Source organism: Ostrea edulis, chromosome 7, assembly GCF_947568905.1.
Source record: "Ostrea edulis chromosome 7, xbOstEdul1.1, whole genome shotgun sequence".
Lineage (NCBI taxonomy): Eukaryota > Metazoa > Mollusca > Bivalvia > Ostreida > Ostreidae > Ostrea > Ostrea edulis.
The window spans coordinates 78409178-78435062 of record NC_079170.1 but is presented as its reverse complement, the minus strand read 5'-3'; the positions used below and the strand labels follow the sequence as shown (position 1 = coordinate 78435062).

Sequence of the window (25885 nt, the reverse complement as noted above, 5' to 3'; positions counted from 1 at the left end):
GCAATATAAAATACATGTAGAAAGTTGGGCAAACACGAACTTCTGTATATACCAGAAGTGGGATCAGGTGCCTAGGAGGAGTAATCATCCCTGTTGACCGGCTCGGGAGATATTAATTAGGTCAGATTTTTAACGAAAGTAGGACAAGGTAACAAGATCAAATATGATTGTACCACAAGGCCATCCTGTCATCAATAATCTATATATAAAATATGAAAGCCCTACCCTTGAATAGTTCTGAAAATTTTTGATAGATTACATTTTCTCAGGCGTATGTAAAATCTCAATGCCACATGTCAAAGGTTACTAGAAATTTATAGACAAAATAATATGGAATATGTATCTTAAATAGTTCTGGATATATTGAATAGATCAGTTGGGTTTTTTTAAAAGCGGGTTCAACTCCCAGGTCAAGGTCAAAAGGTCAAACTTTACAAGACAAAGTAATGCATATACAAAATAGTTCCGTATTTATTTAATAGATAATGTTTTAAAAGTATATCAAACTCCGAATTCAAGGTCACAAGGCCAAACATCTTCGTGACTTCGTGATATGAAATGAACTGTCATGTCATAAGAAATATTGTATTGTTTATTGATTTTAAGTCTCACGGCTCATCAGCATAATACACATTCAATTACAGAGTAAAATAAAAAAAATGTATATAATATGAAAAGTGGAGTGAATAAGAACTATACATACAAAATAAGAAAGATCTAAAGTCGAGATATTGAATAGGTCAAAGTTTTATAAAAAGTAGGTTAAACTCCAGGTTAATGTCACAAGATCACAAACAATTCAATCACATGAAAGGTCTTTCCATAAAGAATGTTTATACAAAATATGAAAGCCCTAGTTTAAATCGTTCAAGAGATATTTTTAAACATTTTCCCTATATATCAGCATATAACACTTCGATCGATCGCCTATTGTGGACACACCCTACCCCCGGGGACAATGACTTGCACAAACTTGAACCTACTCTATGTCAGGAAGCTTTCTTCTAAATGTCCACTCTTCTGGCAGCGTGATTTTTGAAACGAACATTTTTAAAGGTTTCCCCTTAATACTTGTATGTAAAACGTTGATCCCCCATTGTGGCCCAACCCTATCCTCAGGGGCCATGATCTTTACAAACTCTAATTCGAGCTATTCTGGCCCAGCGTTTCTTGAGAAAATGGTGTGATGAGTTTCCCTATATAAACTTATATAAACTTTGATGGACTATTGTGGCCCCATCCTACGCCTGGAGGCCATGTCATTTTAACAAACTTAATTCTGCACTATGTCAGAAATTTGGTATGTAAATTTGAAGTTTCCTGGCCTAGTGGTTCTCAAGGACAATATTTTCCCATTATGGTTTTAACACACTTGCATATGCACTATGTCAGAAGGCTTTCGTGTAAATGTAAAAACAAAATTGATCCATTGGTTCTTGAGATGAAGATATTTGAACATTTTCCTTTTATATTGGTATGTAAAACTTTTATTCTCTATTGCGACCCCACCCTACATTCGGGGGCCATTATCTTAAGAAACTTGCATCTGCACTATGTCTGGAAGCTTTAACATAAATATAAACTTGTCTGGCCCTGTGGTTCTGAAGAAGACTTTTTTTATATTTTCTAATATATTTGTAAAACTGAGCACCAAACGTGATCCATCCTTTCCCCGGGGCCATATTTTAACAAACCTGAATCTGCACTATGTTAGGATGCTTTCATGTAAATGTAAACTTTTCTACCCCAGTGGTTCTTGAGAAGATTTTTAAATATTTCCCCTTTCTTTCACCGTGCAAAAGATGGTAATTGACCCCACCCTATTTTTGTATTTTCGCGATTATCTCTACTTTCAAGTGGACATGGCCCTTAATTTGAACAAACGTCAATTCCCTACACTCAAGGATGTGTTTTGCCAAGTTTAGGTGAAAATGGCCTAGTGCATTTGGTTCTGGAGAAGATGTCGAAAATGTGATAAGGTTATAGACAGACGGACAGTCGAAGGACAACGGGTGATCTGAAAAGCTCACTTGAGCTTACACCTAAGGTGAACTAAAAACCAATTTGTACAGTACTGCAGAATGTACATAGATTAATGGTGCCGGATAGCAGGGTTCCTCTATCTGAGTCCCGTCCCTCCTGTAATTAGTTTAATAACTGGATAACCATCTGATTCGCTAGGTCGTATTTTTAAAGCTATATCGTATCTGTTAATTACAATAAATCCCCTACCTTTAGACCATATCACAATATTGATTGCATGGATGAAGGATTTGTATTTTCCATGCACCAGTTAAAGTGAAAGGAAAGCAAAGGAAATGAAATGTTTTAAATGTTTATAGAATATGTCATTGAATTGATATATACCAAGCCAAAATGAACGTATTCATTGTAATTTTGTACATTCCTAAGACTTTTCCTCTTATGCGCCCTTGTCATGGAGCATAAAACGTTTCCGACTGAGTATTTTTTCCCAGATCTAATCAAATGATTTCAGGTGATTTATGGAATTGTGATACTTTATTTTTTCAGCTACAAGTAAGGATGGATATCATAAAACATCGAAAATTTGAATCGTCCAGTTCAGATTTCGACTAGTGTATGGCTGTGGGTGTCATAAAACTGAATGACTTGTTGATTGATTAATTGATTATGATATATTGTTAAACATCCCGCTCGAGAATTTTTCACCCGTTCGGTAAAGACAGTCGCTATAATTGCTGAGTTCAATAAACAATCGTTAGATGTTGATATCATCAGTTAACGACCGCCGAGGTGAATCTGGCGGGAATAAAAACATGCAGCCGATTCATCTGTCGGCGATGCCTGGTGAGCTGGAACAGGAATATGAAAGACAATCCGCATATCTCCAGTATTTATTACGGAAACAAACAGGTTGAAATTATTCTATTCTAATTTGACAAATGATAGCTGTTTCACGGTAGAATACCAAAGGGAATCCATAAATATAATTAAGATTGTTGAATATATTGAGAACATTATTATCATCGGTTTAAATAATTCTAATTTTAAAAATAATAGACGTTTAGAAACCGCTAATGCAACAATTAGCCTTAATGATGCAGACATCATTAAGGGGTGCAGTTCCAACACTTAATGATACAAATTATCGCAATAACGGTCTACAGTATAAACCGTTAACAATATAACGTAGACAATCCCCCTAATGATAAAATTTATCTACTTGCAGTGCCATTGCGACATTCAATGATAAAGCCACAGGTCAAAACAACAAGATATGGCATTACATGTCGCAATAGCAACGTTTGATGATACTTTCAATCAGAAAATGAAATTTAATTTTCATTTTTAATAATTTCGTTGACAATATTTTTTAAATCATTATAATGTTATCGACAGTCGTTTTGCCTTATATAGATACAGTTTTTCCAGTTTAGAACAAAAACACTGCACCAGTAACACCGGTACTACCGTCAATTCTATCTATAATTATAAGAATTCAACCACGAGAAGAGAACACTGAAAGTAGGAATCCAACATGACATTTTTTCGTGGTTTTTCATTTATTTTTTTTCCGATAAATTATATGGTTTTTCTTATATTATAATTATTTGCAATGGTTTCCAAAATTTTATTAATTATGAGTATCGCGATTTCAACATTTCAACAAAGTCCAATCATTTCAGTAAGGCTTATATAGTGGTAGTGTCTGTTTTAGAACTAGAGACAAACTTGTACACTGTACCTGTACAACATGATGTCACATACAGCTTCCATACCCGTCTGTTACAAACATAACTGACAAAGATAAACAGGCCTTGCAAGCCGTTGAGAATGGCAACAAAATACGAGAAAGCTGACAACTCCAAAAACATGTCCACCATTTGTAAAACCCAGGACAAACCAGTCAGGGTAAACAACTTCACATACACGCCGAAGTGAATCCTATTTCCGGTTGTGTTTTCAATTTTTGGTGAAGAATAAATGTTATATGCAGTGAAGGTATAAAATATGATATTTGTCACAGAAACAAAAGCTATGGGGGTTACGAGAGTTGTAATAAATGCAATTTTGTATGTCATTAAAGTTGACATTTTGTCGTATCCTGTGTTTTCACCATTAGTAACTATCAATGAAATAGAAACGTTAGAGGTAACAATAAAAAGAGAAACACCAAAAGCATACAAAACGTATTGGACTATCAGCTTTCTCCCTTTCCCTCCCAGAAATTTTGATCGACCTTTGGCATTGAAGACACGAAACATATGAAAAGAACAGACCTGTAACCATAGAAACGTTGACAGCCAAGAAAAATGCGAAAGAACAGAGGCTGCAACCAGAGATGATGAATGGAAATAGGGTCTGACAATCATAAGGAATTGTGCCAAAAAGAGAGATGCTACCAAAAACATATTGTTAATTCCTGGAAGGGTCCTCAGACTGGGAAACATGCAATACGTTATCAGGGTTAGAATCAAGCAAAGCAAAGAAACGATAATGCAAATCAAAGTAACGATTGTCAGAGATGAAAAGTTGTCATCTAATTCTTTTGATTTTAGTTCCTTGATATAGGATATGCTCCCAGCACATACTCGAATTCCATCATTATCTGAAGTGTGATGAAAGGACGGCGCCAAACTCAAGAAAGTATTTTCTGTTAGGGTGTTTTCCCAATCGAGTTCAGTTTCGTTTTCTTTTAGAAGAACTTGTGGACAAGTTAATAAGGGGCTCACAATCACATTTGCAAACATGGAAGCCAGGTAGTCTTCTTCGACATTTGCAACAAAACAGTGGTTCGTCCTCTTTAAATTCGACATGAGGGTGGACTTCAAAACAGGCTGTACAATTCTGGAAATCTGTATGTTTAACTCGATGGTATTTCCAATCAACGCTGAATTATTTGACAGATTCCAGATAAAAGACGATTCTGTGAAGTCAATCAATTTCTGCTCCAATTGATCACGATAAACATTCTTATCAATGAAAATCACTAAGTACAAATACACCTCACTAACATTAAAAAACATGTCATCACAGCTTACTGAGCTCATTAATGTGATATCTTCTATGAAAAAATCGGTACGGAGTAGTTGTTTCATTTTTGTCGTTACGTATTCTTTCATTCCTTCCATAGACTCTTGGACGGTTGCATTAATCATAATAAAAGTAGACAACTTAATCTTTACGGCAAGCGTATACCGTAAATTTGATGTCATTGGCAACAGTGAGACACAGGTTTCATTTTGAAGTAGCTTGCCAGGAAAGCATGTCAAATTCCAGCACGTTTGCTACAAAGAAAGGAGAAGAAAGGTTTTAGTGAAGTAGAACAATAACTAGCTTTTGGAGGGTTCTGTTTGTTAGTTTTACTTCCCTCCGAGAAATATTATTCATGTTCAGAAATCATTAGCTGCAGGTTAAGTATCACAAATTTTGACCTATGATTATCGCTAAGTGTCATAGCCGTGAGTGTTCTTTGGCTAGTTGTATTCGGTGCGTCGGCGCGCCCGCTCGTCAATAAAGGTCAATGTTTTCCAGTGAAATGATGCGGTAATAAACACTCAAATGAACTTGATTTTCATTACTTTTGAGCTTTATCGCTTGTTTTTTTTTTTTTTTAACGGAAATACCTAACTCGAATATCGAGCCCAATCAAAAGTTCGCAATATGTTTCACACACTAAATTTTTCCAAAGTCAACAAACTAATGATACTTTTTATATTTTAGCTATATATATATATATATATATATATATATATATATATATATATATATATATATTGCCTTAAATTGTTTATATTTATAAGAGAAGTCATAATTTTAGGTGAGAGGATACATCATACAGTGGTTTCCACTTTTATGACAAATATTTATTTGCTAAATAAATAAATAAATGAGAGTCCCTCCCTAGTGTTTCATGTTAATCACACGTCAGACTTTTATCAATGTATATAATTCATACTCAAATTGTTGAAATAATATTTTTTCAATATATTTACCTTAATTCTTGCCGGGGCCCACTTGAAGCCAGAACCCCCTCCCCATTCGCTCCTTCAGTACAATTTCTCCAAATGCCATATTAATCGAAACCGTGCATACAAGACTCTAGTTTGTACTTCATATATTCGGAAGGGTGTGATAAAATTCCCGATACAGTGGCCAGTATTTGTAATATAAGTGAATGGATTTTGATTATACATTGACGTACAGTTATAATAAACCCATGTTAAACCACAAGCCTTAGGGTATGGATTATGCAATTCCAACTTCATTCCCACCTAATTATTTCTTTTATCAGGGATCAACACATCTACTTTCTTTTTACTTATATTTTGTATATGTACATTAAAGTTTTTCATCTCTGTTGGGTATTAGTAAGGATCTCTTTGGCAGTGAATGCTATTATTTTTCGCTAAAAACTTGATTTTTACTAATATGGGGATGCTTACTCCTCATATGCACCTGATCCCACCTCTCGTGTGTCCAGGGGTCCGCGTTTGCCTAACTATCTATTTTGTATTGCTTGTAGGAGTTATAAAATTGATCACTGTTCGTTATCTTCACTTTGCATGTAACCGAGACTATTTTTAGATAATCCTTAATGTATATTTACAATTCAAAAGTAATGAAAAAAGGTGTGTCGATCCCATGTTAGGGGGTGTGTTGCATGGCCCATGCCCCAAATGCCTATTTATATATTAGAATATTCCTATTTCAATCCCACCACGTGCGACTTCCTTTGAAATATTGAACCCGAAGCGTACTATTTAGAATAAGCTATACATTTTCTTCACAATACAACTACCCTGTTCTCTACCGTACTAAGGCCTGTTGCGACTCGGGACCTCTGTTCATGAGGTCATATCCGAACTATCAGTATTTCTCTATTTGAAATGCCAATTGTTGGCAAAGGTGAAATCACCGTCTTTGTTTACGTGAAAGGTGAAGATAACGAACAGTGATCATAACTCCTATAGTTTTAGATTTGAAGTGGACATTGCATGAGTGGGGGCTCGAACTCATAGCATCCTGGTTACAAAACAAATGATCTACCACTGAGCTGCCGAAACCGGTCCTGAATATCAAATAAATAGCTACAATCTACTTTCTTATTATGAATGGGTTATTTGAACCATTGTCATATGCATGTTATAACGCATAATCTATAATTGATCTTTGATCATTGGTTTTTATTTCGTCTCTTCAAGAATTTTGCATATCGAGACGTCAAGAGCTAAAGGTGAAGTTTAACAAATATAGACCTCTCCATGACTCTCATTGCAGTGATAGTTCTTTTTTGTGCTGATCCCTGCTTTGAAACAGTATTTCGATTTCTAAGATATTTTCCTAAATACACATGCTTCTCACATCTGTATGCTGAGGGTTTTCCGTAGGAGCAACCGCTACCTAATTACGTCTTACGTTTGACACCATGTAAGGCTTAAAATAATGACCTGCTGTCAGGAAACTAATGGGTTAGAAATTGATTGATTTGATTGCTTTACGTCTTGTCGGGAATTTTCCACTCAGATTGAAACGTCACCAGCTGTAGGTGAAGTACCATATATTTAGACCTATATTTAGCGCTCATGGTTGTAGCAGTGAGGGATCCCTATTGTGCCAACGCTTGGCGCGACACGGGATATCCGTTTTAAGGTCATATTCAAAAGACACTTGATTCTCACTTCTAGATGCCGGGCGTTTGGCTATGAAGCAATCACTACCTATTTTAACAAGTTATGTTTGTCACAATTAATGTATATATTTCCCGATTATAGCTCCATAGATGTTAGGATCTTTCTCAAGTTAAATAATTAAATACCTCAATGTGTTTCCATAGTATGCGAATCGTTCACCAGCTATGCTTGTACATTTAAATCCCGTGCAGTTAGTTTGGGTGTAGCAATTGCCGGGTGCGGACGTGTTTATTCGCATTGATATTCATGTATTTTATCTAGTAATAGTCATCAAGTTTTGATACCTTGTGACCAGAGTCCACTACTTCTGAGGTAAGTTTACTCATTACTTCAATAGTTTTATTCCACATTTATTCCTAAAATGGCCAACGTACAAAGTTCTTTACAATTTATATTAGAATTTACTGTGATAGTTCTTATGAGTATACAATACATTCATATGATATTTTATTTCAAATGTATATGTATTTACCTAAACGTAAATGTAGAGTGTATATGCAGTAAAATGCAGCATGTAAAGTGTATATGCAGCAAAATGCAGTGTGTAATGTGTATATGCAGTAAAATGCTATTCAGTATAGTATAGTATAGTGAAGTATGCAGTAAAATGCAATGTGTAAAATGTGCCTGCAGCAAAATGTAGTCTGTGTAAAGTGAAGTAAAGTAAGTGTTGTATGTGTACTGTAACAGTATATCTGTATCTAAACTGTTTTTACAAATTTTATCGTTACAGATCCCTTCTTCATTTGACTCCTATTTGAAAAACGGTAAAGGATGAACATTTGTGTATAGCTTGAGTGTATTAAAACAGTATAAACCTTAAAACTCGTCTTCATAGTTTAATGCCTGGCGGCCATCCTGCGACAATGTTTGACATGGCACGGGTGGGTCTCGATTAATTGTATCTTATATAGCATCCCTCTCCAGAATTCTTTCAGTCATATGGAGAAGCTACTAGTACCGGTGAAGGGCTTTAAATTTAGGCCTATGCTCGGCGCTTACGGCCATTGAGCAGTGAGGGTTCTTTAGCATGTCACACCTACTGTGACACGGGACATCCATTTTTAAGGTCATCACCGAACACCCGTGACATTCACACCTGAAGCCGACTGTTTGGCGATGGAACTGTCATTACCTGTTTTAATGACTTAGATCTGTCGAGGCGGTGATTCAAATCCCGACCTTCCACATGCGGGGCGAACGATCTAACTCTAGACCACCGCGGCGGTCAAGTGGGACTCGATCTCAAGACCTCCCGGTTACGATTAGACATTGAACCAACGGAATGATGATGATTATGATGATGATGATGATGATTGTGAACACCGACGTTTACCTCAAACTCGTTGAGTATCTGGGTATGTTGACATGTTGCAAGTTTTTTCTCTTCATTGACAATTGACGGAGTATCATAGGATCTTAGACTGAACGATGATCTGAACGTCCAAAAATTCTGGGTGATAGGGGGAGGAACGGATGGGATCGGTCCTGAAAAACCTGTTCTACTATCTTCTTTGATCTTTACTTCTTGATAACATTGAGACTCAGAGATATTATTCATACACATTTCGCAGAACACATTCTCAAACGGAAAACAAGCATTGATGATCGGGAATTCTTGACATGCTTTCACAACATTAGCGTTCGAGTCTTCCGGAACGCTACTGCAGTTGTTACGCAATGGAGTTGCTTGAAAGGGATTGCAGATCTTGCAAAATTTGTTTTTATAAACAATATTGTCGACTTCGATAGGTGGAAATATGTATGTTCCCATATTCTCACACGCTTTAATGACGTCTTTGTCAAAATTATCCCAAGTTCCGGATACATTACATCTTATGACAGCGTTAACATCATCTTCGTAACAGGCATCACTGCATTTAGAAGCACTGGTGTGGGGTAAAAATTTCAGCACACACGACCTCCTGTTAAAATATGCAATCAGATTTTGTAATGAATGAAAATTTCTGTAATTTATAAATGTTTTGCACTCAACGTTCAATGGCCAAAGTTCAATTTCTTGTGTAAAGTTTCCAGTGATGGTAGTTTGCTTTTTATGGTTAAAGTTTTTGTTACACAAATAACAGAACACGTTTACATATGTTTCTTTGTATCCAGTGTTTGATGTCAAAGGAAACATGTGATATATTTGTGAGGTGACATTCCTCGTGCACAAATCATCTAAGTCCTTGTCGTCGATGCATCCTCCAATCGCTAAATAATCATTGCTATTCCCATCTCTATGGTAACGATCATCAATACAAGTCCAAGGAACTTTTAAGGCAAAATCGTCGCAACAATCTGACCTACATCCCACAGTACAGGAGCATTGTTTCTGCAGAGGCATGGTGTAGTTTGGCAATAATCCTGGTGTGCAGGCACCATATCGCGAGAACGCAAAACTCTTTCGAATTAGATTGGTTATGTTGGTTGGAGGGACTCCAATAATTGAGGATGGATCTTTCATGTATGAGAGGGAAGGTCTTAGAAATGGTGGGAACCGTGGGGCATGGAAGTTGCCTTGTCCCATTGGGGGGAGCATGTTATCAGATTTCGGTGAACACTCTACCTGATCTGTTTTATGTTTGTAATGCTCTGTAAACAGTGGCAAGGTCTTGTGATCTGCATTGGACGTCCTGAAGTATTGATCGATATAGTTATTTAAACTAGTATAATTATAAGCAAATGATATTGTGAATTGGAATGGATATTCATAGTTCTTGTTATAACTTTCGGATGTCCATTCAACATCAACGTCAGCAAAAATTACGGTATTGTTAAAACTTTGTTTGCAAGCAAAGCAAAAGTAATTCTTGTATGGAAACGAAGCTTCTAGAAATGGAAGAATTGTGCATGCCGTTTTGTTTACGCTGGTGGTGTTTTCACACTCGTCAACCAGGAATTCCTCATGAAATTTAGGTGGATTACATATGGCACAGAAAATGTTTTTGAAAATGCCCATTGGATGAACATAAGTGCTAAGGCATGCTTGTTTTACCTGCTCATCATAATTATGCCATGACTCTGTAACATTACAGGATGTAATCTTCCCATTTAAATCAAAGTCACAATCTGAAAGCGGCGCTGTGGTACTAGGTATTATGCTACATTCTTTTTCATATGCCAGGTCTATCATTTCTTGGTAAGATGAAAGGAAGTTGAAATCTGTTATTGTTTTGCATTGAAACTTCACACTCCATTCTTTCCAGTAAGTTGCTTTATTGCATATTGCGCAGTACTTATTTCTGTATGAAACCATTGTTACGTCACTAGCTACTGGAGGATGAAGAAGGGCGTCTACATCAAATCGATCCTCTGTACACTTCCCTGATAAAGTTAGGTCTGTTCCAATTGGACAAGAAGCCACCACTTCTTTGATAGTATCTCTTTTATCTAACAAAGGTCCCTTCGATAACACTTTTACATTCTTGCATTCTGGTAGCCCATGTTTGAAGAAGATATCGGGACAACAATTTTGACGAAATACACAATTGTCATTGCAGAAACATTTGCCACACCGAGTGCTGTCAGATTTCGATATGTTTGGAATGTCCAACAAAGTGAGCAAAGATTTGTCGCAGATAATATTAGGTCCACAAAAAAGAACGCTTTGTAAAACTATTTGCGATATGTTGAATAGAAAATCGTTCGGCAACATCAAATTGTTGTTTTTGTAGTTCCTTGCCTGTGTATCCTGGTTAATGGCAATCAAAAGGGTTAGCAGATACCAGATCACGGTCATCTTCCTTTACAAATCTGTAACTACAGTTAGTCATTCATTAGGATGTCATATTCTGAACAACATTTGATATAAAATGTGGAAATAAAAACTTATCAACTTGTTGAAATTTTTTATTCATACAGTTTACGAATTTTTAACTTTGTCTGCAATAAGAGTTGGATGATACGTTACATTCCTTCATTTGAAGCAAAAAACGTTTTAGGATCAGTTTAAACTTTCTATATTAAGACACGGTCTGTTTAATTTTGTTAATCTATACAAGATGGAAATTTCACCAGTTGATTAATTACTTTATTTTACATTTTCAAAGACGCAACACTCCTGCTATTGTCGTATGTATTAATGCATATCTTCAAACCTTGTTACTTTTTACCAAATAGTGAAATAACCAAGCGTTTTTGATTCAATACAATTGATGTTAACTTACATTTTCGGTGTACTCCGAGAGGATTGATAACACAAAACTGTCCGCTTAAAAACAAAGTGCCGTGTGCAGTTTCCTATAAACGTGATGATGGTGAGTAGTTGATTGTGTATGGGGCATTGCATAAACACAGTGCTGAATTCATTGGTGCAATTTGATGTCATATTATATAATTGTAAACTGGAATCATCTAATTATATTCTCACAACTATATAGACAATTGTCATTTGTTATCAGAGTATGCAGTGATATCCTGGTAAATGTTCATTTGCTTTCTGAAATAAATCATATAATAGAGATAATAGGCATTACTGAATTTGGTAAATTACATACAGATTTGTCGATTTAGTGTATTGTATATGTAGGCTAGTCTGATAATCCATGAAAAAGCACTGTATCGAATGGAGTGATGCTGATAAGTAACGGCGACTTTGTGTTTCGTAACTATAACGTGAAAAGGTGGAGATAACGAACAGTATCCTATAAAGACTACAAAAATAAGATAAGGGCAAACACGGACCCTTGGACATACCAGAGGTGGGATTTGGTGCGTAGGAAAAGTGAGCATCCCCTGTCTACTGATCACACCCGCCACGAGCCCTACAATCTTGATATGGTGAACGGATTACGCCATAGTCCAAACCAGTGTTTAAAGAACGGCATACCAATTCCTTAAAAAAACACGTCAGACAGCATCTCACCCAATGACAGCTTGAATTAGTAAATTACATTGTTATAACGACCACAGAATTTACGAAATGCTGACTTTAAACGAGATTTTTGAAACCCCTGTAACATCACCTTATTTGTCAGTAACCTGCCTGCTCGTAGTTTAAAACCAGTTTTTGAGAAGGAAATAAGTAAGTTTTCATTATCCCTTTTAATTAATTTTTTCTGTATTCTTGCTGACTTTAGATTGTGAAATCAAATAATTTACGGCAGTGCAATAGATGCAAAACCACAATAACCCAATCATCGCAGATTATATATACAAGTTTATAACCACCAATCTTCAGAGATTTTACGATAAAATGATACAATACTAAATTTTGTATAGCGCCCTAATCAATTTAAAATTTCTATAGCGCTTCGAATTAAAAGTATATCATTAACAAATTTAGAAACCATGCTTGTTGAAAGTTTGTTACAACCATATTGATGCATTTTCTAATCCGAAGAAAAATGGTTGTATGCTAAAAAACTTGATAGATATAATCTTACACCGTCTCTTTTGGATGGACTGTAAAGAATACCTACATATACAAAACTTTATATATAGAAAGTACTTGGCACACTAATTTTGACTACAGATTACTCCTTTTTCCTGATCAAGATATAGGGCTCGCGGCGGGTGTGACCGGTAGATAGGGGATGCTTACTTTTCTAAGCACCTGATCCCACATCTGGTATGTCCAGTGGTCCGTGTTTGCCCAACTCCTTATTTTGTATTCCTTATAGGAGTTATGAGATTGATCACATTTCGTTATCTTCACTTTTCATTATAGACACCTACTACAGGAAGTGAATTCATATTGGAAAATGAAGTTGAATCTTTAACTACTAACTTTAATAAGGAGGTCACTTTGTTAGGGTTTGGCAGGATAGAGAATCATTGAGAAACTTACAAGTATCTATATTGTATTGCTTATAGGAATTATGAGATTGATCACTGTTCGTTATCTTCACCTTTCATACAATAGGTACAAAAATGTGGATTTAAGGTAATGGATTGAAAAGAGGAATCATAAACGATTGAAATGATTCCCACCATCGTCACGATAGATAAGGAGTCGGGAAGTTATATGTTCGTGCATATTTAGGTCCCTACATGAAGAAGTCACTGTACCATTTTCCAAGAGTTCGGCAATGTGATTGAACCGTATCAGGGAGGTATTGGCAGGATAAAGAAACCTTCCTATCAGGACCATGCTCTGGTCGACGAGTGTGACTTTTCACCAGACGCTGTATGAGTGAAATATTCTTGAAAGCAACGTGAAGCAACATACGGGGACGATATATTGAAATGTCATGAAATTAGTCAATCGAGGGCTTCTTTTTATTAGATCCAACATTCCCAAACATACCATACTTATTAAATATAAATCATGTATTTGGCATCTTCTGAAAATTATGGGAGACATTCAATGTAGTTGAGGTCTGGGAGTCTAAATCTTAGATATACAGTGTTCGACGTGTGAAAAGTGAACAAAAAAGAATCTGATCTATTTGCACAAATATGGACATTACGGACGGTGCCTCGGGCACCAGAATCTTGTCACCTCATATGGAGTATCCCAGGCATCAGTCTCATCACTTCATAAAAAGTGCCCCGGCGTCAGTCTTGTTACCTCATATGACGGTGTCTTTAACTTTGTATTCCGTATGAAAGGTGAAAATAACGAACAACGATCAATCTCATAACTCTTATGAGCAATATGAAATAGATAGTTGGGCAAACACGGACCCCTGGACACGCCAGCAGTAGGATCGGGTGCCTAGGAGGAGTAAGCATCCCCTGTCTACCGATCACACCCGCCGTGAGTCCTCTATAGGAGTTACGAGATGGATCACTGTTAATTATCTGAACCTTTTCAGTTGACATCACATGCCAATATCACCGGTCATTCTGAAGAAAGTCTCCATGACTATTTCATGACTGTTACAACATGTTAACTGTCAAGCCCGGATAGTCCTCGGAAATAGGATATCACAATATGCCACTTTTGGGGGGAAATCATAACTAAATTCAATATGAAAATAAGCGATATCACAACTCTGAATCAATTTCATCCAACATCGTCAATATGGGTGTCTTTTATTGAAAACTTCTCGTCAGAACCTGCCTCCATTTGCAAATGATACAGCTGTACACCAAGTTAAAAGTCAAACTTCGATGCTTCATCAGATATTTTATTGTAACCATTGTATCCTGTGCTAATGTCGCACTACTCTAGTTCTAATGACAACGATTCGATGTATGTTTATTCCTACGCATATAGTATCCACCTTTTTCTCAAAGGATTACATGTATAAATTCTTGTATATGAAGATGTATAAAACCTCGTACCGCATTCGAACGCTCTAGACCACGCACTGTGTCCTTATTGTTTGAACATTCAATAATGGAGATGTTTATGCCATACACCAGCAGACGAATACAAAACGGTATGCCTTATAAGGTGGGGGGTCACGGGGTCAAAAGTTTGGCTTATCTTAGCAGTTTCAGTTCATGTCACCAAATATTTAATGGCTAAATGCACCAAATGTGTCTGTAATGATAATTTATATTTTCCCAAGAAAGATAACTCTGTGTTACAATTGTTTTATACCAAAGGTACAGTAGCATTTTTCAGCTTGGGAGATAACCAAATAACTCTTTTCCAGTTGTGTCTGACTTCAATGAAATGTTTTACAGATAAGTTATTAACGCTACACTGCTTATCCATTTCATTGTTTTGAAACTCCATAATTTTTACAATAAATTACGCTAAAATTATATATTTATATATTTGAGCTTAAGAAAGGGTATATTTTACAAACGCGGACAAACTTGCTATATGGTACTGTTCCAAAGGTTCGGCTTCGTAACATGGGATGATACGGAACATCGGACACAGTTATGTGCATCGACGATTATTTCATAAGACAGAGAAACTTGCAGAAAGATTTTCTAGAAATCATCTCAATGCAATCAAGAGACAATCATGATCTTATTTATGTGTTAAACATAGCATACAAGAAATACTATAATCAACCCATTCAAGGAAATGATAAGATATAATCTATGTACAGCATACAAACTCATAATTTAGGCTCACATTCTTGTTGTGTCTGTATTTGAAGACAGAGTTGACGATGGTAGAAAATCGGAAAACTTGCAGCAAATGTCTAAATCTTTTACCGTTTATCTTGCGGTTATTGCGGTTGATATTTTTTTTTAAAAAATGGAAATCGGACATAATTATCGACTGAAAAGAAAATCCTCAGCCATCTCTGAGAAATTGTGTCGAGAAAAAAAGGGGAAACTCTATTTAAAAAGTGAAAAGTCTTTTTTTTTCGAATTACTTTCCTGTTGTCTTTATTCACTTCCGGTCATGAGCGGAAGAGCTCCAGTCGAATAAATATTTCATTCTACACCTTAATAATTCTCAACTAATCATACTTTTAACTTTCGACAAAAATACCCATGTTTGAGACAACTTCCGGTTTGTCGGTCAGCACTTCCGGTGGACATATTTTACATGAACAAGACCTAATCATCATCCATATTAGCCCCAATATCTGTCCAAAAAAAAAACTTCAAAAAATTACATTTTTTAAATCGCTTTCTGTGATCGCAATAACAACGCTTGATGATACTTTCAATCAGAGAATGGAATTTAGTTTTCATTTTTAATAATTTTGTTGACAATATTTTTTAAATCATTATAATGTTATCGACAGTCGATAGATAGATACAGTTTTTCCAGTTTAGAAGAAAAACACTGCACCGGAAACACCGGTACTACCGTCAATTCTATCTATAATTATAAGAATTCAACCACGAGAAGAGAACACTGAAAATAGGAATCCAACATGACATTTTTTCGTGGTTTTTCATTTATTTTTTTCGATTAATTATATGGGTTTTTTTATATTATAATTATTTGCAATGGTTTCCAAAATTTTATTAATTATGAGTATCGCGATTTCAACATTTCAACAAAGTCCAATCCTTTCAGTAAGGCTTATATAGTGGTTGTGTCTGTTTTAGAACTAGACACAAACTTGTACACTGTACCTGTACAACATGATGTCACATACAGCTTCCATACCCGTCTGTTACAAACATAACTGACAAAGATAAACAGGCCTTGCAAGCCGTTGAGAATGGCAACAAAATACGAGAAAGCTGACAACTCCAAAAACATGTCCACCATTTGTAAAACCCAGGACAACCCAGTCAGGGTAAACAACTTCACATACACGCCGAAGTGAATCCTATTTCCGGTTGTGTTTTCAATTTTTGGTGAAGAATAAATTTTATATGCAGTGAAGGTATAAAATATGATATTTGTCACAGAAACAAAAGCTATGGGTGTTACGAGAGTTGTAATAAATGCAATTTTGTATGTCATTAAAGTTGACGTTTTGTCGTATCCTGTGTTTTCACCATTAGTAACTATCAATGAAATGGAAACGTTAGAGGTAACAATAGAAAAAGAAACACCAAAAGCATACAAAACGTATTGGACTATCAGCTTTCTCCCTTTCCCTCCCAGAAATTTTGATCGACCTTTGGCACTGAAGACACGAAACATATGAAAAGAACAGACCTGTAACCATAGAAACGTTGACAGCCAAGAAAAATGCGAAAGAACAGAGGCTGCAACCAGAGATGATGAATGGAAATAGGGTCTGACAATCATAAGGAATTGTGCCAAAAAGAGAGATGCTACCAAAAACATATTGTTAATTCCTGGAAGGGTCCTCAGACTGGGAAACATGCAATACGTTATCAGGGTTAGAATCAAGCAAAGCAAAGAAACGATAATACAAATCAAAGTAACGATTGTCAGAGATGAAAAGTTGTCATCTAATTCTTTTGATTTTAGTTCCTTGATATAGGATATGCTCCCAGCACATACTCGAATACCATCATTATCTGAAGTGTGATGAAAGGACGGCGCCAAACTCAAGAAAGTATTTTCTGTTAGGGTGTTTTCCCAATCGAGTTCAGTTTCGTTTTCTTTTAGAAGAACTTGTGGACAAGTTAATAAGGGGCTCACAATCACATTTGCAAACATGGAAGCCAGGTAGTCTTCTTCGACATTTGCAACAAAACAGTGGTTTTTCCTCTTTAAATTCGACATAAGGGTGGACTTCAAAACAGGCTGTACAATTCTGGAAATCTGTATGTTTAACTCGAAGGTATTTCCAATCAACGCTGAATTATTTGACAGATGATTCCAGATAAAAGACGATTCTGTGAAGTCAATCAATTTCTGCTCCAATTGATCACGATAAACACTCTTATCAATGAAAATCACTAAGTACAAATACACCTCACTAACATTAAAAAACATATCATCACAGCTTACTGAGCTCATTAATGTGATATCTTCTATGAAAAAATCGGTACGGAGTAGTTGTTTCATTTTTGTCGTTACGTATTCTTTCATTCCTTCCATAGACTCTTGGACGGTTGCATTAATCGTAATAAAAGTAGACAACTCAATCTTCACGGCAAGCGTATACCGTAAATTTGATGTCATTGGCAACAGTGAGACACAGGTTTCATTTCGAAGTAGCTTGCCAGGAAAGCATGTCAAATTCCAGCACGTTTGCTACAAAGAAAGGAGAGGAAAGGTTTTAGTGAAGTAGAACAATAACTAGCTTTGGGGGGTTCTGTTTGTTAGTTTTACTTCCCTCCGAGAAATATTATTCATGTTCAGAAATCATTAGCTGCAGGTTAAGTATCACAAATTTTGACCTATGATTATCTCTAAGTGTCATATCCGTGAGGGTTCTTTGGCTAGTTGTATTCGGCGAGCCCGTGCGCCCGCGCGTCAATAAAGGTCAATGTTTTCCAGTGAAATGATGTGGTAATAAACACTCAAATGAACTTGATTTTAATTACTTTTGAGCTTTATCGCTGTTTTTTAAGGAAATACCTAACTCGAATATCGAGCCTAATCAAAAGTTCGCGATATGTTTCACACACTAAATTTTTTCTGATGATACTTTTTATAATTTAGCTATAGGCCTATATATATATATATATTGCCTTAAATTGTTTATATTTATAAGAGAAGTCATAATCTTAGGTGCGAGGATACATCATACAGTGGTTTCCACTTTTATGACAAATATTTATTTGCTAAATAAATGAATAAATGAGAGTCCCTCCCTAGTGATTCATGTTAATCACACGTCAGACTTTTATCAATGTATATAATTCATACTCAAATTGTTGAAATAATATTTTTTCAATATATTTACCTTAACTATCGCCGGGCCCCACTTGAAGCCAGAACCCCCTCCCCATTTGCTCCTTCAGCACATTTTCTCCTAATGCCATATTAATCGAAACCGTGCATACAAGACTCTAAATAGTACTTGATATATTCGGAAGGGTGTGATAAAATTTCCGATACAGTGGCCAGTATTTGTAATATAAGAGAATGGATTTTGATTATACATTGACGTACAGTTATAATAAACCCATGTTAAACCACAAGCCTTAGGGTATGGATTATGTAATCCCAACTTGATTCCAACCTAATTATTTCTTTTATCAGGGATCAACACATCTACTTTCTTTTTACATATGTTTTGTAAATGTACATTAAAGTTTTTCATCTCTGTTGGGTATTAGTAAGGATCTCTTTGGCAGTGAATGCTATTATTTTTCGCTAAAAACTTGATTTTTACTAATATGGGGATGCTTACTCCTCATAGGCACCTGATCCCACCTCTCGTGTGTCCAGGGGTCCGTGTTTGCCTAACTATCTATTTTGTATTGCTTTTAGGAGTTATCAAATTGATCATTCTTCGTTATCTTCACTTTGCATGTAACCGAGACTATTTTTAGATAATCCTTAATGTATATTTACAATTCAAAAGTATTAGAAAAAGGTATGTCGATCCCATGTTTGGGGATGTGTTGCATGACCCATGCCCCAAATGCCTATTTATATGTTAGAATATTCCTATTTCAATCCAACCACGTGCGACTTCCTTTGAAATATTGAACCTGAAGCGTACTATTTAGAATAAGCTATTCATTTTCTTCACAATACAACTACCCAGTTTTCTACCGTACTAACGCCTGTTGCGACTCGGGACCTCTGTTCATGAGGTCATATCCGAACTATCAGTATTTCTCTATTTTAAATGCCAATTGTTGACAAAGGTGAAATCACTGTCTTTGTTTACGTGAAAGGTGAAGATAACAAACAGTGATCAATCTCATAACTCCTATACTTTTAGATTTGAAGCAAACATTGCATGAGTGGGGGCTCGAACTCATAGCATCCTGGTTACAAAACAAATGTTCTACCACTGAGCTGCCGAAACCGGTCCTGAATATCAAATAAATAGCTACAACCTACTTTCTTATTATGAATGGGTTATTTGAACCATTGTCATATGCATGTTATAACGCATAATCTACAACTGATCTTTGATCAATAGTTTTTTCCGTGCTGATGCCTGCTTTGAAACAGTACCTCGGTTTCTAAGATATCTTCCTAAATACACATGATTCTCACATCTGTATGCCGAGGGTTTTGCGTAGGAGTAATCGCTACCTAATTATGTCTTACATTTGACACCATGTAAGGCTTAAAATAACGACCTGCTGTCAGGAAACTAATGGGTTAGAAATTGATTGATTTTATTGCTTTACGTCTTGTCGGGATTTTCCACTCAGATTGAAACTTCACCAGCTGTAGGTGAAGTACCATATATTTAGACCTATGTTTAGCGCTCAGAGCCGTAGCAGTGAGTGATCTTTATTGTGCCAACGCTTGGCGCGACACGGGATATCCGTTTTAAGGTCATATTCAAAAGACACTTGATTCTCACTTCTAGATGCCGGGCGTTTGGCTATGAAGCAATCACTACCTATTTTAACAACTTATGTTTGACATGGCACGGGCGGGTCTCGATTAATTGTATCTTATTTAACATCCCTCTCCAGAATTCTTTCAGTCTATGGAGACGCTACTAGTACCGGTGAAGGGCTTTAAATTTAGGCCTATGCTCGGCGCTTACGGCCATTGAGCAGGGAGGGTTCTTTAGCGTACCACACCTACTGTTACACGGGACATCCGTTTTTAAGGTCATCACCGAAGACCCGTGACATTCACACCTCATGCCGACTGTTTGGCGATGGAACTGTCATTAAATGTTTTAATGACTTAGATCTGTCGAGGCCGAGATTCACATCCCGACCTTCCACATGCGGGGCGAACTCTCTAACTGTAGACCATCGCGGGGGGTCAAGCGGGACTCTAACTTAAGACCTCAAGGTTACGATTAGACATTGAACCACCGGATGATGATGATGATCATGATGATGATCATGATGATGATCATGATGATGATGATAATGATGATCATTGTGAACAAAGATGTTTACCTCAAATTCGTTGAGTATCTGGTTATGTTGACATGTTGCAAGTTTTTCCTCTTCATTGACAATTGACGGAGTATCATAGGATCTTAGACTGAACGATGATCTGAACGTCCCAAGTTCCTCGGGGAGAAGGGGGGGATGGGATGAGGTTGTGAAGATCGGTCCTGGGAATATAGGTAAAATAGTTGTACTATATTCTTCTTTGATTTTTACTTCTCGATAACATTGAGACTCAGAGATATTATTCATACACATTTCGCAGAACACATTCTCAAACGGAAAACAAGCATTGATGATCGGGAATTCTTGACATGCTTTCACAACATTAGCGTTCGAGTCTTCCGGAACGCTACTGCAGTTGTTACGCAATGGAGTTGCTTGAAAGGGATTGCAGATCTTGCAAAATTTGTTTTTATAAACAATATTGTCGACTTCGATAGGTGGAAATATGTATGTTCCCATATTCTCACACGCTTTAATGACGTCTTTGTCAAAATTATCCCAAGTTCCGGATACATTGCATCTTATGATAGCGTTAACATCATCTTCGTAACAGGCATCACTGCATTTAGAAGCACTGGTGTGGGGTAAAAATTTCAGCACACACGACCTCCTGTTAAAATATGCAATCAGATTTTGTAATGAATGAAAATTTCTGTAATTTATAAATGTTTTGCACTCAACGTTCAATGGCCAAAGTTCAATTTCTTGTGTAAAGTTTCCAGTGATGGTAGTTTGCTTTTTATGGTTAAAGTTTTTGTTACACAAATAACAGAACACGTTTACATATGTTTCTTTGTATCCAGTGTTTGATGTCAAAGGAAACATGTGATATATTTGTGAGGTGACATTACTCGTGCACAAATCATATAAGTCCTTGTCGTCGATGCATCCTCCAATCGCTAAATAATCATTGCTATTCCCATCTTTATGGTAACGATCATCAATACAAGTCCAAGGAACTTTTAAGGCAAAATCGTCGCAACAATCTGACCTACATCCCACAGTACAGGAGCATTGTTTCTGCAGAGGCATGGTGTAGTTTGGCAATAATCCTGGTGTACAGGCACCATATCGCGAGAACGCAAAACTCTTTCGAATTAGATTGGTTATGTTGGTTGGAGGGACTCCAATAATCGAGGATGGATCTTTCATGTATGAGAGGGAAGGTCTTAGAAATGGCGGGAACCCTGGTGCTTGGAAGTTGCCTTGTCCCATTGGGGGGAGCATGTTATCAGATTTCGGTGAACACTCTACCTGATCTGTTCTATGTTTGTAATGCTCTGTAAACAGTGGTAAGGTCTTGTGATCTGCATTGGACGTCCTGAAGTATTGATCGATATAGTTATTTAAACTAGTATAATTATAAGCAAATGATATTGTGAATTGGAATGGATATTCATAGTTCTTGTTATAACTTTCGGATGTCCATTCAACATCAACGTCAGCAAAAATTACGGTATTGTTAAAATCTTGTTTGCAAGCAAAGCAAAAGTAATTCTTGAATGGAAACGAAGCTTCTAGAAATGGAAGAATTGTGCATGCCGTTTTGTTTACGCTGGTGGTGTTTTCACATTCATCAACCAGGAATTCCTCATGAAATTTAGGTGGATTACATATGGCACAGAAAATGTTTTTGAAAATGCCTATTGGATGAACATAAGTGCTAAGGCATGCTTGTTTTACCTGCTCATCATAATTATGCCATGACTCTGTAACATTACAGGATGTAATCTTCCCATTTAAATCAAAGTCACAATCTGAAAGCGGCCCTGGGGGACTAGGTATTATGCTACATTCTTTTTCATATGCCAGGTCTATCATTTCTTGGTAAGATGAAAGGAAGTTGAAATCTGTTATTGTTTTGCATTGAAACTTCACACTCCATTCTTTCCAGTAAGTTGCTTTATTGCATATTGCGCAGTACTTATTTCTGTATGAAACCATTGTTACGTCACTAGCTACTGGAGGATGAAGAAGGGCGTCTACATCAAATCGATCCTCTGTACACTTCCCTGATAAAGTTAGGTCTGTTCCAATTGGACAGGAAGCCACCACTTCTCTGATAATATCTCTTTTATCTAACAAAGGTCCCTTCGATAACACTTTTACATTCTTGCATTCTGGCAGCCCATGTTTGAAGAAAATATCGGGACAACAATTTTGAAGACATACACAATTGTCATTGCAGGAACATTTGCCACACCGAGTGCTGTCAGATTCTGATATGTTTGGAATGTCCAACAAAGTGAGCAAAGATTTGTCGCAGATAATATTAGGTCCACAAAAAAGAACGCTTTGTAAAACTATATGCGACATGTTGAATAGAAAATCGTTCGGCAACATCAAATTGTTGTTTTTGTAGCTCCTTGTCTGTGCATCCTGGTTAATGGCAATTAAAAGGGTTAGCAGATACCAGATCACGGCCATCTTCCTTACAGATCTGTAACTACAGTTAATCTTTCATTAGGATGTCATATTCTGAACAACATTTGATATCATAAAATGTGGAAGTAAAGAAATTCAATCAACTTGTTGAAATTTTCTACTCATACAATTCACGAATTTTTAACATTATCTGCAGCAAGAGTTGGAAGATGATACGTTACATTCCTTCATTTGAAGAAAGAAACGTTCTAGGATCGGTTTAAACTTTCTATATTAAGACACGGTTTGTTTTGTTAATCTATACAAGATTGAGATTTCAGCAGTTGACTAATTACTTTATTTTACATTTTCAAAGACGCAACACTCCTGCTATTGTCGTATGTATTAATGCATATCTTCAAACCTTGTTACTTTTTACCAAACAGTGAAATAACCAAGCTTTTTTTATTCAATAGAATTGATGTTAACTTACATTTTCGGTGTACTCCGAGAGGATTGATAACACAAAACTGTCCGCTTAAAAACAAAGTGTCGTGTGCAGTTTCCTATAAACGTGATGGTGGTGAGTAGTTGATTGTGTATGGGGCATTGAATAAACACAGTGCTGAATTCATTGGTGCAATTTGGTGTCATATTATTTAATTATAAACTGGAATCATCTAGTTATATTCTCACAACTATATAGACAATTGTCAATTGTTATCAGAGTAATGAAGTAATATCCTGGTTAATGTTCATTTACTTTCTGAAATAAATCATATAATAGTGATAATAGGCATTGTTGAATTTGGTAAACTACAAGGCAGATTTGTTTATTTAATGTATTTTATATGTAGGCTGATCTGATAATCCATGAAAAGACATTGTATCAAATGGAGTGATGCTGATAAGTAACGGTGTTTCGTAACTGTACCGTGAATAGGTGATAATAACGAACAGTCTCCTATAAAGACTACAAAAATAAGATAAGGGCAAACACGGACCCCTGGACATTACATAGTCCAAACCAATGTTTAAAGAACGGCATACCAATTCCTTTAAAAAACACGTCAGACAGCATATCACCCAATGGCAGCTTGAATTAGTAAATTAAATTGTTATAACGACCACAGAATTTACGAAATGCTGACTTTAAACGAGACTTTTGAAACCCTTGTAACATCACCTTATTTGTCAGTAACCTGCCTGCTCGTAGTTTAAAAACAGTTTTTGAGAAAGAAATAAGGAAGCTTTCATTATCCGTTTTAATTATTTTTTTCTGTATTCTTGCTGAATTTAGATTGTGAAATCAAACAATTTACGGCAGTACAATAGATGCAAAAGCACGACACCCCAATCATCGTAGATTATATATACAAGTTTATAACCACCAATCTTCTGAGATTTTACGATAAACGATACAATACTAAATTTTGTATAGCGCCCTAATCAATTTAAAATTTCTATAATGCTTCACATTAAAAGCATATCATTAAAATTTTTAGAAATCATGCTTGTTGAAAGTTTGTTACAACCATATTGATGCATTTTCTAATCTGAAGAAAAATGGTTATATGTTAAGAAACTTGATACATATACTCTTACACCGTCTCTTTTGGATGGACTGTAAAGAATACCTACATATACAAAACTTCATATATTGAAAGTATTTGGCACACTAATTTTGACTACAGATTATTCCATTTTCCTGATCAAGATATAGGGCTCGCGGCGGGCGTGACCTGTAGACAGGGGATGCTTACTTTTCTAAGCACCTGATCTCACATCTGGTATGTCCAGTGGTCCGTGTTTGCCAACTCCTCATTTTGTATTCCTTAGAGGATTATGAGATTGATCACATTTCGTTATCTTCACTTTTCACTATAGACACCTGCTACAGGAAGTACAATCATATTGGGAAATGAAGGTGAATTTTTAACTACTAACTTTAATAAGGAGGTCACTTTGTTAGGGTTTGACAGGATAAAGAACCTTTACTACTATGTCCATGAGAAACATATAAGTATCTATAGTGTATTGCTTATAGGAGTTATGAGATTGATCACTGTTCGTTATCTTCACCTTTCATACAATACTTATCATTTCCATTACTGGAACTCTTCAAATTAAACGCGCGTAAAGTCGTGCTACCGGGACAACATAATGTAAACATTACTTAGGCATACGTAATATAAATTATGGTATCGAATACATATTATAACCGACTGCAAACCACAACACTGATTAAAATTCTAACGTCAAATTTAGGAATTGATTATTCTTACAAGAAAACAGACGAACTTATTAAACTATGTGAGGGAGAGAAGGTACTAAAGTTGCCAAATCTGACCGATATAAAACATCAATTGCAAGAACTGTGAAGGGAAAAACCTATATGCACATCCAACACAAGAACTTTTCATGTAATTAATGGAATTAATATGTTTTAAAGGTATTATGTCAGACTATGAAGACATTCTATTTTATCATACAATTAGGACAGGTTCATATGGCATGGACTTTGAAATCGTACACGTACCCCCCCCCCCCCCCTC

The 25885-nt window shown here is 36.2% G+C and overlaps 2 protein-coding genes and 1 long non-coding RNA gene across 3 annotated transcripts; 1 reads left to right on the top strand and 2 right to left on the bottom strand.

Annotated features, from left to right (window-relative positions):
- Positions 1–574: 574 nt before the first annotated feature.
- Positions 575–11947, bottom strand: LOC125655602 (uncharacterized). Its single transcript, XM_048885940.2, has 3 exons — positions 11846–11947; positions 9013–11438; positions 575–5270 (listed from the first exon to the last, which is right to left on the bottom strand). Exons 2-3 carry the CDS (start codon positions 11416–11418, stop codon positions 3675–3677), a joined length of 4002 nt encoding a protein of 1333 aa, XP_048741897.2. The 5' UTR covers positions 11419–11438; positions 11846–11947; the 3' UTR covers positions 575–3674.
- Positions 6625–8501, top strand: LOC130048550 (uncharacterized). The gene is made up of 2 exons (XR_008797334.1): positions 6625–7988; positions 8410–8501. It is a non-coding gene; the product is annotated as an uncharacterized LOC130048550 (long non-coding RNA).
- A 2792-nt stretch (positions 11948–14739) lies between the features above and the next one.
- LOC130048549 (uncharacterized) lies at positions 14740–23906 on the bottom strand. The gene is made up of 3 exons (XM_056145415.1): positions 23824–23906; positions 20967–23412; positions 14740–18168 (listed from the first exon to the last, which is right to left on the bottom strand). The coding sequence occupies exons 2-3, from the start codon at positions 23391–23393 to the stop codon at positions 16570–16572; spliced, it is 4026 nt and encodes a 1341-aa protein (XP_056001390.1). The 5' UTR covers positions 23394–23412; positions 23824–23906; the 3' UTR covers positions 14740–16569.
- Between the last annotated feature and the right edge of the window lie 1979 nt (positions 23907–25885).